Source organism: Cricetulus griseus, chromosome 4, assembly GCF_003668045.3.
Source record: "Cricetulus griseus strain 17A/GY chromosome 4, alternate assembly CriGri-PICRH-1.0, whole genome shotgun sequence".
Taxonomy (NCBI): domain Eukaryota; kingdom Metazoa; phylum Chordata; class Mammalia; order Rodentia; family Cricetidae; genus Cricetulus; species Cricetulus griseus.
The window spans coordinates 116287806-116300988 of NC_048597.1; the positions used below are offsets into that span (position 1 = coordinate 116287806).

A 13183-nucleotide genomic window follows, 5' to 3' on the forward strand; every position below is an offset into this window, starting at 1 on the left:
CAAGAGCCTCAGGCACCTCCGGGGTAGGGCTGCTACCTCCTGCCCCTCCTCTGTCTCCTTAGCCCTGGCAGGGGTTATATGAGGGAAGCCAAGCCTGTAACCCATAGTCCTACCCTAGAGCTCCTTCAAAGGGAAGAAGAGACCAGGTGACAGTGGGAGGTCCAGCTCGGTGTTCACAGACTTAGGACACATGTCCACAGCTGGGGGTGGTTTAATGGTAATGGGAGAGCTGTCATTGGCTGTGGGGGGAGGGAAGGTGGGGAGGGGCCACGAGGGGGCCCTCACATGTGTGTACAGATGCCAGGGAGCTCTCAGGACAATTCCCCCATTCAAGATGCTGCCCAGGCAGGTTTTCCTGGCCTCTCCTGGGAAGGGGAGGGGGAACACTCTAGTGTCTGCTCCTAGCTTTTCCCTCCCAGACAGGAAGAGAAGGATGAGGTCTATACCCCACTGCAGCCTTCATCCTTTCCCCATTGTAGTGTCTTCTGGGATGCCTCCTCCTCCACTGCAGACACTCCTGATCCTAGTGCTTGCCTACTGACTGAACTAGGCCACACCTCACCCCCGTAGTTTGTAAACTAGGGCTTGCTGTAAGGTCCAGGCCAGCCTGGAACTCACCATCCTCCTGTCTCAGCCTCTTGAGTGCTAGGATTATAGGCAGGGAACCACACTAAGTCCTTTGTCTCCTCTTTCCCTGGGTGACATTTAATATCGGGGATGGGGGCGGGGGGTGGGGGTGGGTGAAGCTCAATACTACAAGGAAGGGGCATGTCCCAGGGGACACTGGTCCAGCCAACTGCCTTTTGCTGCCAAACAGACATCCTGGCTAGATAAGTGACTTCAGAGAGCTGCCATGGGAAGAATGAAGATAAAGGCCAAAGTAACAGAGCACTACAAAGATAGAAGCGGGGTGGGGGTGGGGGGACGACACACCCCGGACTCAAGGCAGGAGACTGCCCTGCAGAGGTGCATTGTACATTCCTGTGTAAGGCAATGTTCTCTCCTAATAGGGAGGGAAAGCATGGTCACACGGGCCCTCCTCCTTTCCTAGCGTTTTCAATACTTACATTGGATTTGGCTGGCTTCAGGAAAGTCTCCAAGGTCTGGTTTGTCACATAAGTCAGATTAGTATCTCCCCAGTGCATGTGTCCGCCTGTCTTTCAGGCTAATCCCCCTGTTTCTTGAGGTCCTACAAGCTAATACATCACCTGGTTGTCTTCTCTTCATTAGAGCCTAGATTTTGCCCAAGCAAGGAGTAACCCAGGAGACAGATTCTCAAGGTGCAAAATATACACCTTGGCCTCCTCTGGTTTGCTAGGTGGTCACTTCCACCTGTGTTGTTGGAATGGCTCCCAAAGCCTGTAACTCCATCCACCGTTTCCATAGTAACCAAGTGGGAGAAATGGAGGAATGAAGAGGGTGAGATACCCTTTAGAAGAAGGCCAATTAGAAAAGGAACCCAGAATGGCCTTGCTTCCCCCTAGTGGAGGGATTCAGACACCAGGTCCTCTGTGAGCCTGGGCTCCTAGACCTGTGAAGTCCCTAGACTCAGGAAGCAGAAGTAGGAAGCCTCTGAGCTCCATGAATGCAAGGCCAGCTAAGGTTATAGAGCAAGTTTGAAGCCACCTTAAAAAAAAAAAAAAAGACTTGGGGTAGAGGCACAGAGGAGGTGACATGGCTCAGCCAGTAAAGGTGCTTGCTACCAAACCTGACCTGAGTTTGGCCCCTAGACCCCCATAGTAAAAAAGAGAACTGACTCCCTCTAGCTGTCTTCTGACGTCTACATTTGTGGGTGAGCATAGTAAAAACAATAAAACCCATTGGGTGCTGGAAAGATGGCTCAGTTGGTGATGTGCTGGTTGCACAAATGATGACCTGAGTTTTATTCCCATGGCCTGATGTAGTGGTGCACACTGAAATGGTGGAGATACGGGAGGGAGAGACAGGGAAACTGAGTGGCCTGCTAGCCTAGCTACTTGTCAGACTAGTGGGAGACCCTGTCTCACACAGAAGGTGGAAGGGGCCTGAGGAATGGTGGCAGAAGCTGTCTTCTGCCCATGACATCATGGGTGTGCACTCTGGGAAGGGTGTTGCTGCTACATGGCACTCCTAGTTGACACATCCTACCTTGGAGAGAAGCTTGTTAGGGCTCAGGATGTTGGACTGCAGAGAGGCTCCATGCTTAAGAGCACTTGCTGCTCTTCCAGGGGACCTGAGTTTGGTTCCCAGAACTCCCATCAGCCGGCTTACGACCACCTGTGACTCCAGTTTCAAGGAGTTCAATGCCCTCTTCTGGCTTTTATGAGCATCTGCACATACATGGTAGACATTCTCTCTTATACACACACACACACACACACACACACACACACACACACACACACACACACACGAAATAAAGTTCTGACTCAGTGTTCTAAAGAGGAGCTCCTGCAGGCCCAGGAAGTAAACAATTCAGGATGTCCCTAAAGTTGACCAGATGAACTAGGCCCCTCCTTCCCAAGCCTGTATCAGCAGTGAGAACCCTAAGAACACTGTCAGACAAGCTGAGAAGAGACACCTTCCAGTCTGTCGAGCTACCTGCAAACTGTGCAGTGAGCAGCAGGTCTCCAGCTTTCATGAGCCATCACAGCCACCTTTGAGTCATTGCTGCTATAACCCCTCACCCACACCCCTGTACACAACCGCAATATACTCCTGGGGTTCACCACGTTGCACTTCAGTGGCGCCCCTACTTTGGTCCATTGTTGGTTCCCTATCTGGGATGAGCAGATGTCTGTTCATGTCTTTGCAGGAATGGTGTCACACAACAGCACCTGTACATGCACAAACACATATGTACGTGCACACATGGGCGTGCACCCCCCCCCCACACACACATTTTTTTAAAATGGGGGTTTCTGGGGTAAAGAAAGTGCATGATTGACACTAGAAAACGGCCCAGACGGTGGAGTGCTTACCTAGAATTCATAAAACCGTAGGCTCCAGCCCCATCATAAACTAGGTGTAGTGATATATTTATTTTTTATAAATAAATATAAAAAGCAGGAGGATCAGGAGTTCATCCTCTGTTACACAGTGATTTCTCACAAATAAACAAAGGATGTACACAAGCCAGGCAGTAGTGGTGCACACCTTTAATCCCAGCACTCAGGAGGCAGAGGCAGGCGGATCTCTGTGAGTTCAAAGCCAGTCTGATCTACAGAGCAAGTGCCAGGATAGGCTCCAAAGATACACAGAAACCCTGTAGGGTTTGAAAACCAAAAAAAAAAAAAAAAAAAGGATGTGCACAGAAAGTTTTTTCTCCTGTCTTGTAGGAGTCTGGGGCTGTAGTTCATTCTTCCTTCTGGAAGTTTCCCTCCCTGCCCCTTCTGTCAGTCCATTACCCAGACTGAATGAGCCACCTGACTGGCTCTCAATGAGTGATATTCTCCTTCCTGAGACCTAAGGTCACCTCCCCATGGACATCTCCCCTCCATACCTGCACAGCACCTAGCCTTCAGGGATCCACACACACCTGTCTCCCTTTCCTGTTTCTCTTCATCTCTCAGACTAACCATCTCCACCACAATCAAGGGGAATCCATATCTAAAAGCATTAAGTATGGGGTTAGTGAGGTATCTCATGGAGAGGTGTTTGCTGTGTAACCTGATCACCTGAGTTCCATCCCCACTTCGCACAAAGTAAAAGGAGAGAACTGACTCCCACAAATTTCTGACCTCCAGACATGCAAGTGGCAGGTGTGCACATTCCTACCTATATACACACATAACTCACAACCACACAATAACAGATGTAAAAAAAAGTATTTAAAAAAATAAATTATTTTTATCTGTTTGTTTGAGGACAAGTCAGAACTCAGTGGCTTTGAATGAAGGCTCTGGAACATCTGAGGAGAGAGCAAGGAAACCCACGTTGGAGGAGGACTCACCTCTTCACCAGGACTTGCAGGCCCCCAGGGCTGGTTCTCACCTGTGTCCTCCAGACTATGTCTATTTCGTCTCAACAGTTTCTCCCTAGAGGTAGTGGGGGATCAGATGAGGAGCACAGCTCTTGTGTGCATTAGGTCCTACCCATCGACTGCCCCAATCACTCCCCACACTGGGACTTACCCCCTCCTCCTCCTCCTCGCTGTGGTAGTTCTCGTTGCCATGTAAACATACACTCTGGGCAGTAATACAGGGACTAACACCATCACAAGCACCCCTGGCAGGATGGCCATTAAGCTGGATGATTCTGAGTGCAGAAAGGAAACAGCAATGGGACTGCGAGTGGACACAGTGGGTAAAGTGCTTGCCTGACAAGCCCAGATCCCCGGAACCCAGGTAAAAAGTGGTAGTGCATGCCTGGCACCCAAACAATAGCAAGCTGCCCTTACACTAGCCCTAACCCTAAAGGGTGAATCCCTGGACACTGGTAAAGACTGTGGATATTGTGTGTGTGTGTGTGTGTGTGTGTGTGTGTGTGTGTGTGTGTGTGGTATGAGTGTGTGTGAGTGTGTGTGGTGTATGTGTGTGTGGTATATTGTGAGTATGTGTGGTATATTGTGAGTATTGTGGTGTATGTGTGAGTGTATATGTGGTGAGTGTGTGTGTGTGTGTGGTGTGAGTGTGTGTGAATTGTGTGTGTGGTGTATGTGTGTGTGAGTATGTGTGGTATACTGTGAGTGTGTGTGGTGTATGTGTGAGTGTGGTGTATGTGTGTGTGAGTGTGTGTGGTATATTGTGTGTGTGGTATATGTGTGTGTGTGTGTGTGTGTGTGTGTGTGTGGTGTGTGGTGTGTGTGTGTGTGTGTGTGCGTGCTTGTGCTTATGCATGCATGCACTTGTGGAGGTCAGAGGATACCCTGTAGGAATTAGTTCTCTCTACCATGTGGGTCCCAGGGATCAAATTCTGGAGGCAGCCATGTTTGCCCACTGAGCCATCTCGCCAGGCCCGGCAGGCCCCTGTCTTAAACAAGAGGTGGCAGATATGTGGACACACACCCCAGGTCCTCCTCCAGCCTCCACATGCACACTATGCCCGTGTATCCCCCACCCCCACCTATACATGACAGGGACAGGTGGGAGGCTGAGGGGTATGGGAGTACTTCCTTTTGGCCCCTGGCTTCAGCTTAAGGCATCTGGTCCTCCTTAATCTCTTGGTTCTCTCTCCAGGAGACTTGGGGATTTTAATGCCCTCACCCAGTAGCCCTTGCTATTTGCAGTCACAACTCCCATAAGACTTTCCAGGGGCTCTTCATGCCAGGTGTCAACCAGACCGCCCTCCCTACCTGCCCTCTTCATCTTTTGAGAGGGCTTCACTCTAGCCTAGATTGTTCTGGAACTCACTATGTAGCCCAGGCAGACTGACTTTAACTCAAGGTGATCCTCCTGCTTCACTGCCACCCTCCACCCTTTCCTTTTCTTCTGTAACACAGTCTGTGTAACCCAGGCTGGCCTGAAACTCTCAATTCCCCGGCCTCATCCCCTTGAAGTGCTATGATTAGAGACATGCACCATCATACCCGGTTTCTGCCAGGCTGAGTTTTGAACCCAGGACTTCATGTGTGCTAGGTAAGCAACTGAGCCACAGGCTCCAGCCCTCTGCCACTATTTCTCAGCCCCAGAAACACTTCCAACCTAGAAGCTTGTTGGGGAAGCAGATGCCTGTGCCCACCAAACCTGAACCTCTGGGGAAACTCTGATATGGACGTGTTAAATAGGTTATGCCCTCCCAAGCATAGACTTGGAAAAATGATGGCCCAGAGGTTCAACAGAATCCCATTTTGGGGTAGGGAGAAGCAGAAGGTGGAGAGGTAGGTACTGAGCAGAGGCAGCACAGAGTGACGCATACAGGGAGGGCGCTCAGCCAGGTGTGATGGGGCATGCTAATAATCCTAGTACATGCGAGGAGGAAGTAGGAGTATCAGAAAAAGTGCAAGGTCATTTCCCCCAAAATAGTGAGGTCAAAGCCCGGCTGGGGCTACATGACTCCATGCTCCAAGCAAATTAATCGAAACGAGCAAATAAAGAAGACGGGGAGGGAGGGACTGGGGAGACAGCTCAGTGGGTAGTGTGCTTGTCTTGAAAGAACAAGAAGCGGAGTTTGATTCCCAGAACCCACGTGACAATCTTGCACTTGCAACCCTAGTGCTGGGGAAGAGAAGAAAGGTGGATTTGGGGCTCAGTAGCCATCCCCCTACACCCTGCGGCCAGTTCCAGACTCAAAAAAGTGGGTTGTGCTTGAAGAATACCATCAGGGGGTATCCTTTGCCTCCACACTTAGTATAAACACACTAGCAGGCATCTGCTCCTACACATACCACACACACACACACACACACACACTCACACACACTCACACACACTCACACACACTCACACCACACACCCACACACCCTCACATACTCACACTCACACTCACACACACAACACACATACACCCACACAGACTACACTCACACACACACTCACACATACACCACACACACTCACACACACACAACACCACACACACTCATACACACTCACACATATACCATACACACAACACTCTATACCACACACACTCACACTCACACACACCAACACACACACCACACAACGCTCTCACTCACACACACCACACACACACACACCACAACACTCATACACACTCATACACGCACTCACACACTCACCCTCCCTACCCCCCCCCACGAGCACTAGCGTTCAGAGAGAAGGTTGAGGACTAGTGTCTTGCTGATCCCTGGGGATCTCACAGTGACACGACTCCTATTGTATTTCATATGTAATATATTTGTTGTTATTTAGGGTTTTCTTAATGAGATAGGGTTTCATATAACCAGGCCGGCCTCAAAGTCACTATACAGCTGAGGATAACCTTGAAGTCCTGATCTTCTTGACTTCACTTCCAACATGCTAGGGTTACAGACCTGTGCCACCGTGCTTGAATATCATACACATGTTATATAGTGTATAGTACATGAACTGGCAAGACAGCTGGGTAGGTTAAGGTGCTTGACACCAGGTCTAGAGACCTGAGTTGGATTCCAGAGTTTCACACAGCAGAAGAAGATAGATGACTCCCTTGGGTTGACCTCTGAAACCTACACATTCACCCCGCCACAACAAATAAATATAACCTCTCAAATGTATATAATATAATATTATATAAATTATATTCTATAATTGATAGTATATCTAAAATATACAGCATAACATAATTCATATATTATAATTTAACATATATTATCAATATACAATACACCCAAAATATTTATATGGAACTATAAACTCTATGTGATATGTAATTGTGTATTTTATATATCATCTATAGTATATAATGTACAATATTGCCTATGATACATTACTTTTTTTACTATATGAGTATCTTGTGATATATTATAATATTGTTTCGTATACCTACCAATGTCACCCCTATTACATATCTGTGATATATAGTAGATATTATAATGTGTATGAAAATTAAAAAACAGAGTAATTCTGTGGCAATGGCCAGTGGGACACAGGCTTGGGATGTGGCTGCTACCTAGCTTTTTTCTGGATGGGATATCCTGAGGTTCTGTGCAGAATTTTCCTCCATAACCAAGGTCACAGTGGCAGATGAAGGTGGCCCCCTGCTCCTGACAGCGGCCATCATTGTGGCAGGGGTTCTGTAGACATGGGCTATCTGCAAGGGCAGAAGAGTGTGAGTGGGTCCCAAGAGGATATTCAAAGTGCAGGAGATGCCTGGCTGGGGGACGGGCCCAGGGGAGAGAGCAGCAGTCACCAGAGCCTGACCTGGGTCCACTCAGCAATCTAAGCTTTAACCCTACTACCCTGGGTTTAGAATTTGTTCAACCCCTAAAACCCATTTCTGTGTGTGTGTGTGTGTGTGTGGTGTGTGTGTGTGTTGGTGTGTGTGTGTGTGTGTGGTGTGTGTGTGTGTTGGTGTGTGTGTGGTGTTTGTATGTGGTGTTTGTGTGGTGTGTGTTGGTGTGTGTGTGTGTGTGTGTTGGTGTGTGTGTGTGTGTTGGTGTGTGTGTGTGTGTTGGTGTGTGTGTGTTGGTGTGTGTGTGTTGGTTTGTGGTGTGTATGTGTGTGTGTGTTGGTGTGTGTATGTGTGTGTGTGGTGTGTGTGTGTGTTGGTGTGTGTATATGTGGTGTGTGTGTTGGTGTGTATGTGTTGGTGTGTGTGTGTTGGTGTGTGTGTGTTGGTGTGTGGTGTGTGTGTTGGTGTGTGTATGTGTGTGTGGTGTGTGTGTGTTGGTGTGTGTATGTGTGGTGTGTGTGTGTTGGTGTGTTGGTGTGTGTATGTGTTGGTGTGGTGTGTATGTGTGGTGTGTGTGTTGGTGTGTGTATATGTGTGTGTGGTGTGTGTGTGTGTTGGTGTGTGTATGTGTGGTGTGTGTGTTGGTGTGTGTGTGTTGGTGTGTGTGTGTTGGTGTGTGGTGTGTATGTGTGGTGTGTGTGTGTTGGTGTGTATATGTGTGGTGTTTGTGTGTGTGGTGTGTGTGGTGTGTGTGTTGGTGTGTGTGTGTGGTTGTGTTGTGTTGGTGTGTGTGGTGTGTGTTGGTGTGTGTGTGTATGTGTGGTGTGTGTGTTGGTGTGTGTGTATGTGTGGTGTGTGTGTTGGTGTGTGTGTTGGGGTGTGTGTGTGTTGGTGTGTGTGTGTGTTTGTGTGGTCTGTGTGTGTTGGTGTGTGTATGTGTGGTGTTTGTGTGTTGGTGTGTATGTGTGGTGTGTGTGTGGTGTGTGTGTTGGTGTGTGTATGTGTGTGTGTGGTGTGTGTGTGTTGGTGTGTGTATGTGTGGGGTGTGTGTGTTGGTGTGTGTTTTGGTGTGTGTGTGTTGGTGTGTGGTGTGTATGTGTGGTGTGTGTGTTGGTGTGTGTATATGTGTGTGTGGTGTGTGTGTGTGTTGGTGTGTGTATGTGTGGTGTGTGTGTTGGTGTGTGTGTGTATGTGTGGTGTGTGTGTTGGTGTGTGTGTATGTGTGGTATGTGTGTTGGTGTGTGTGTGTGTTGGTGTGTGTGTGTTTGTGTGGTCTGTGTGTGTTGGTGTGTGTATGTGTGGTGTTTGTGTGTGGTGTGTATATGTGGTGTGTGTTGGTGTGTATGTGTGGTGTGTGTGTGGTGTGTGTGTGGTGTGTGTGTTGGTGTGTGTATGTGTGTGTGTGGTGTGTGTGTGTTGGTGTGTGTATGTGTGGTGTGTGTGTGTGTTGGTGTGTGTATGTGTGGGGTGTGTGTGTTGGTGTGTGTGTTGGTGTGTGTGTGTTGGTGTGTGGTGTGTATGTGTGGTATGTGTGTTGGTATGTGTATATGTGTGTGTGGTGTGTGTGTGTGTTGGTGTGTGTATGTGTGGTGTGTGTGTTGGTGTGTGTGTGTTGGTGTGTGTGTGTGTTGGTTTGTGTGTGTTGGTGTGTGGTGTGTATGTGTGGTGTGTGTGTGTTGGTGTGTGTATGTGTGTGTGTGGTGTGTGTGTTGGTGTGTGTGTGTGTTGGTGTGTGTGTTGGTGTGTATATGTGTGGTGTTTGTGTGTGTGGTGTGTGGTGTGTGTGTTGGTGTGTGTGTGTGGTTGTGTTGTGTTGGTGTGTGTGGTGTGTGTGTTGGTGTGTGAGTGGTGTGTGTGTTGGTGTGTGTGTATGTGTGGTGTGTGTGTTGGTGTGTGTGTATGTGTGGTGTGTGTGTTGGTGTGTGTGTGTATGTGTGGTGTGTGTGTTGGTGTGTGTGTTGGGGTGTGTGTGTGTGTTTGTGTGGTCTGTGTGTGTTGGTGTGTGTATGTGTGGTGTTTGTGTGTGTGGTGTGTATATGTGGTGTGTGTGGTGTATGTGTGGTGTGTGTGTGGTGTGTGTGTGGTGTGTGTATGTGTGGTGTGTGTGTTGGTGTGTGTTTGTTGGTGTGTGTATATGTGTGGTGTGTGTGTGTGTTGGTGTGTGTGTGTGTGTTGGTGTGTGTGTGGTGTGTATGTGTGGTGTGTATGTGTGGTGTGTATGTGTGGTGTGTTTGTGGGGTGTGGGGTGTGTGTGTGTTGGTGTGTGTGTGTGTGGTGTGTGTGTTGGTGTATGTATGTGTTGGTGTGTGTGTGTGTGTGTGTGTGGTGTGTGTGTGTGTGTTGGTGTGTGTCTGTGTGTGTGTGTATGTGTGTGTGTTGGTGTGTGTCTGTGTGTGTCTGTGTGTGTGTGTGGTATGTGTGTGTTGGTGTGTGTGTGTGTGTTGGTGTGTGTGTGTTGGTGTGTGTGTTGGTATGTGTGTGTGTTGGTGTGTGTCTGTGTCTGTATGTGTGTGTGGTGTGTGTGTGTTGGTGTGTGTCTGTGTGTGTGTGTCTGTGTGTGTGTGTGGTATGTGTGTGTTGGTGTGTGTGTGTTGGTGTGTGTGTGTGTTTGTGTGGTGTGTGTGTGTGTGTGTGTGGTGTGTGTGTGTTGGTGTGTGTGTGTGTGTGTTGGTGTTGTGTGTGTGTGTGTGTGGTGTGTGTGTGTGTGTGTGTGTGTGTGGTGTGTGTGTGTGTGTGTGTGTGTGTGTGTGTGTGTGTGTGTGTTGTGTGTGTGTGTGTGTGTGTGTGTGTGTGTGTGTGTGTGTGTGTGTGTGTGTGTTGGTGTGTGTGAAGGTCTGGAGGTGAACTTCAGGCATCATTTCTCAGTTGCTGTCTACCTTGTTCGTTTTAGAGACAGGGTCTCTTAGAAGCCCGGAGCTCCCTGGTTAGTGTAGGCTGAAAGCCCCACAGCCCTAGAGACCCATCTTTTGTGCATGTGTGAGTGCCTGCTGCATGCATGTGTACCTCAGAGACCAGAACTGGAGTTACAGGCAGTTGGGAACTGAACCTGGGTCCTCTGCAAGAGCAGCTAGTGCGCTTAACCACTCAGCCATCTCTCTAACGTGAGGTTGGTTTTCTAAACATGGGTTTTAGAGATCTAACTCGGGTCTCTCCGTCAGTCAGGATGGACTTTACAAACTGGCTCTTTTCCAGCCCTGGAACCCTCTCCCTGTCTTTTGAGAAAGATACTATGTCCTCCTGTGGCTGGCCTCACACGCACAGAAACCCACCTGCCTCTGTCTCCGAGTGCTGAGATTGAGGTGTGCACCACTGCGCTTGGCTGGAACCCTGTTTTCATTGCTCATAAAGTGGGGTGTCATGCTTTCCACTAGGTAAGGATTAGAGTCTATCCTGAGACAAAGCTCTGCATGGCTGGTAATAAACGCTTGGTAAGGGATGGTTCTTTTCCTTCAACCCTTCCTACAAAGACATCCCACTCAGGCAGAGGACAGGGAGGGAGGGAATCCCTGGTGTTGAGAGACCAGAAGGACCCAGGCTCACCCCGGAAGCAGCCTCGAGTAAAGTTGGCCACAGTGCAGGACTCTCCAGCTCTGCATCCATAGGGCTCACACTGCAGGATCCCCTGGCTTGCACAGGTGCAGTGCTGGGAGCAGTCATCAGTGACAAAGCTGTCACCCAGCTGGAAAAGAGGACGTGAAGACAGGAGACATTCTAGATTCACCCTAGATCTCGTTCTCTCCACCTGGATTCCCGGGCCCCTATGCATTCCAGACCTTGTAATAGGTGCCATTGGTAGAGCAGCCACAGTGAGTCACGGGGAGGCTCTGGGTGTCACTGTAGATGTAGCCTGGGATGGCAGCACAGCCTTCCACGCAGGGACCATCGCAGACCTTGGGAGTCACAAATTTGGCACAGGATGCTGGGCAGGGCGTCATACAGCTCTGGTACACAGTGTTGGCAGGGCATGTCATCGCTGCAGGGATACAAGCATAGTCAAGAGCTGGCTGGCCTTGGGGCCGCACAAATGAAGGGACTAGAGAGAAAGAAACAGGGAGTGGGGTATAAGGTCATTCAACAGAGCACAGAGCTCCCTGTAGACAGGGAAGCTAGGGCAAGAGGCCAGTTCTGCCTGAGGACTTGTCTGGGACACAAGCTGTTTGATGAAGACAGACCCACAATGGTAGGGCGGGTATAGGAGCATACAGGAATCCCAGTACTCAGGAGCTGAGGCAGAAGGCTCACCAGGAGTTTGAGGCCAGCTTGGGCTACAGAGTGAGATTTTTTTTTCCCTCAAAACCCAAAAACAGGGGCTGAAGAAATGGCTCAACAGTTAAGAGCACTTGCAGATTGCTTCCCGTTCTGCTCCCGGGGCCCACATGGTAGCTCACAACCATCTGTAACTCCAGTTCCAGGGGATCTGACACCCTCTTCTAGCCTCTGTGGGCAGAGGGGGCACATGACGTACAGAATGCATGCAGGCAAAGCAGTCATACATAAACATCAAATAAAAATAAGTAAAATCTTTTAAAAACCCATCACAAAGCATAAACACGGAGCTAAGGGATAACTGAGAAATAACTGGGTAGCTGAGGGATAGCCAGGTATGGTGGCATGTGCTTGTCATCCAGGTCTGCAGAGGCAGAGATCTGAGGATACTCGGGGCTTGCTAGGCAGCTAGCCTAACCTAATCACCCGGCTTTGAGAAACCCTGTCTTCAAAAACAAGGAGGGGCTGGTGAAATGGCTTAGTGGGCAAAGGTGATCTGATCTGGATTCCTCCCACATGGTGGTCGGAGAGAACTAATTCCTCAGTGTTGTCTTGTGACCTTTACATGTATGCTGTGGGATATGTGAACCCACACATACACACACAATAAATGTAACTGCCCCACCCCAAACAAACAAAAGGACAGGGAAATGGCTCCTGTTCTCTGGCATCCACACATATGAATCCACACACACACATGGGCACACACATACATACATCCAAAAAAATAAAGGAAGAGAAAACACAAGACAGAAAGCATGGCAGAGAGGAGGAGGAACGGGGTCAGACAGTGGAGGAGTAGGCAGGAGAGGCGCCACTCTGGAATCACTTGCTGCCTTGAAGTTAGGATAGAAGAACCAAGGCTGGGAGGCCATGGTGAGGGTGGTGGCAGCAGCAGAGCTGAACAGAGTTGGAGTCAGAGCCTCACCACAGTGTGTCTGGTCCCGCCAGCCAGTCATGTTGACACCTGCCTCCTGGCAAAGGATGGCATATCCACTGAGGACCCGGCATCTAAGTTCCTCTTCATCTTTGGTTTTCCAACTAGAGCACATGTCAGACATACAGTGCCTGGGGTATAAAGGGAAGGGTGGAGTAGGTGTGCTGTTAGAGAGGGGAGCAAGGAGATCCGGCCTTGCTGGAAAAGAGCCCAGGGTGAGGGGC

At 49.3% G+C, this 13183-nt stretch overlaps 1 protein-coding gene across 1 annotated transcript in view; it reads right to left on the reverse strand.

The window, feature by feature from the left end:
* Positions 1-3851: 3851 nt before the first annotated feature.
* The window catches only part of Zan (zonadhesin), a 108383-nt gene continuing 99051 nt past the window's right edge, over positions 3852-13183 (reverse strand). Inside the window, 7 exon segments of the mRNA XM_027416274.2 lie at positions 3852-3889; positions 3973-4016; positions 4113-4236; positions 7535-7675; positions 11297-11435; positions 11530-11729; positions 12951-13090. Of these exon segments, the coding sequence (XP_027272075.1) occupies positions 3852-3889; positions 3973-4016; positions 4113-4236; positions 7535-7675; positions 11297-11435; positions 11530-11729; positions 12951-13090 (826 nt within the window).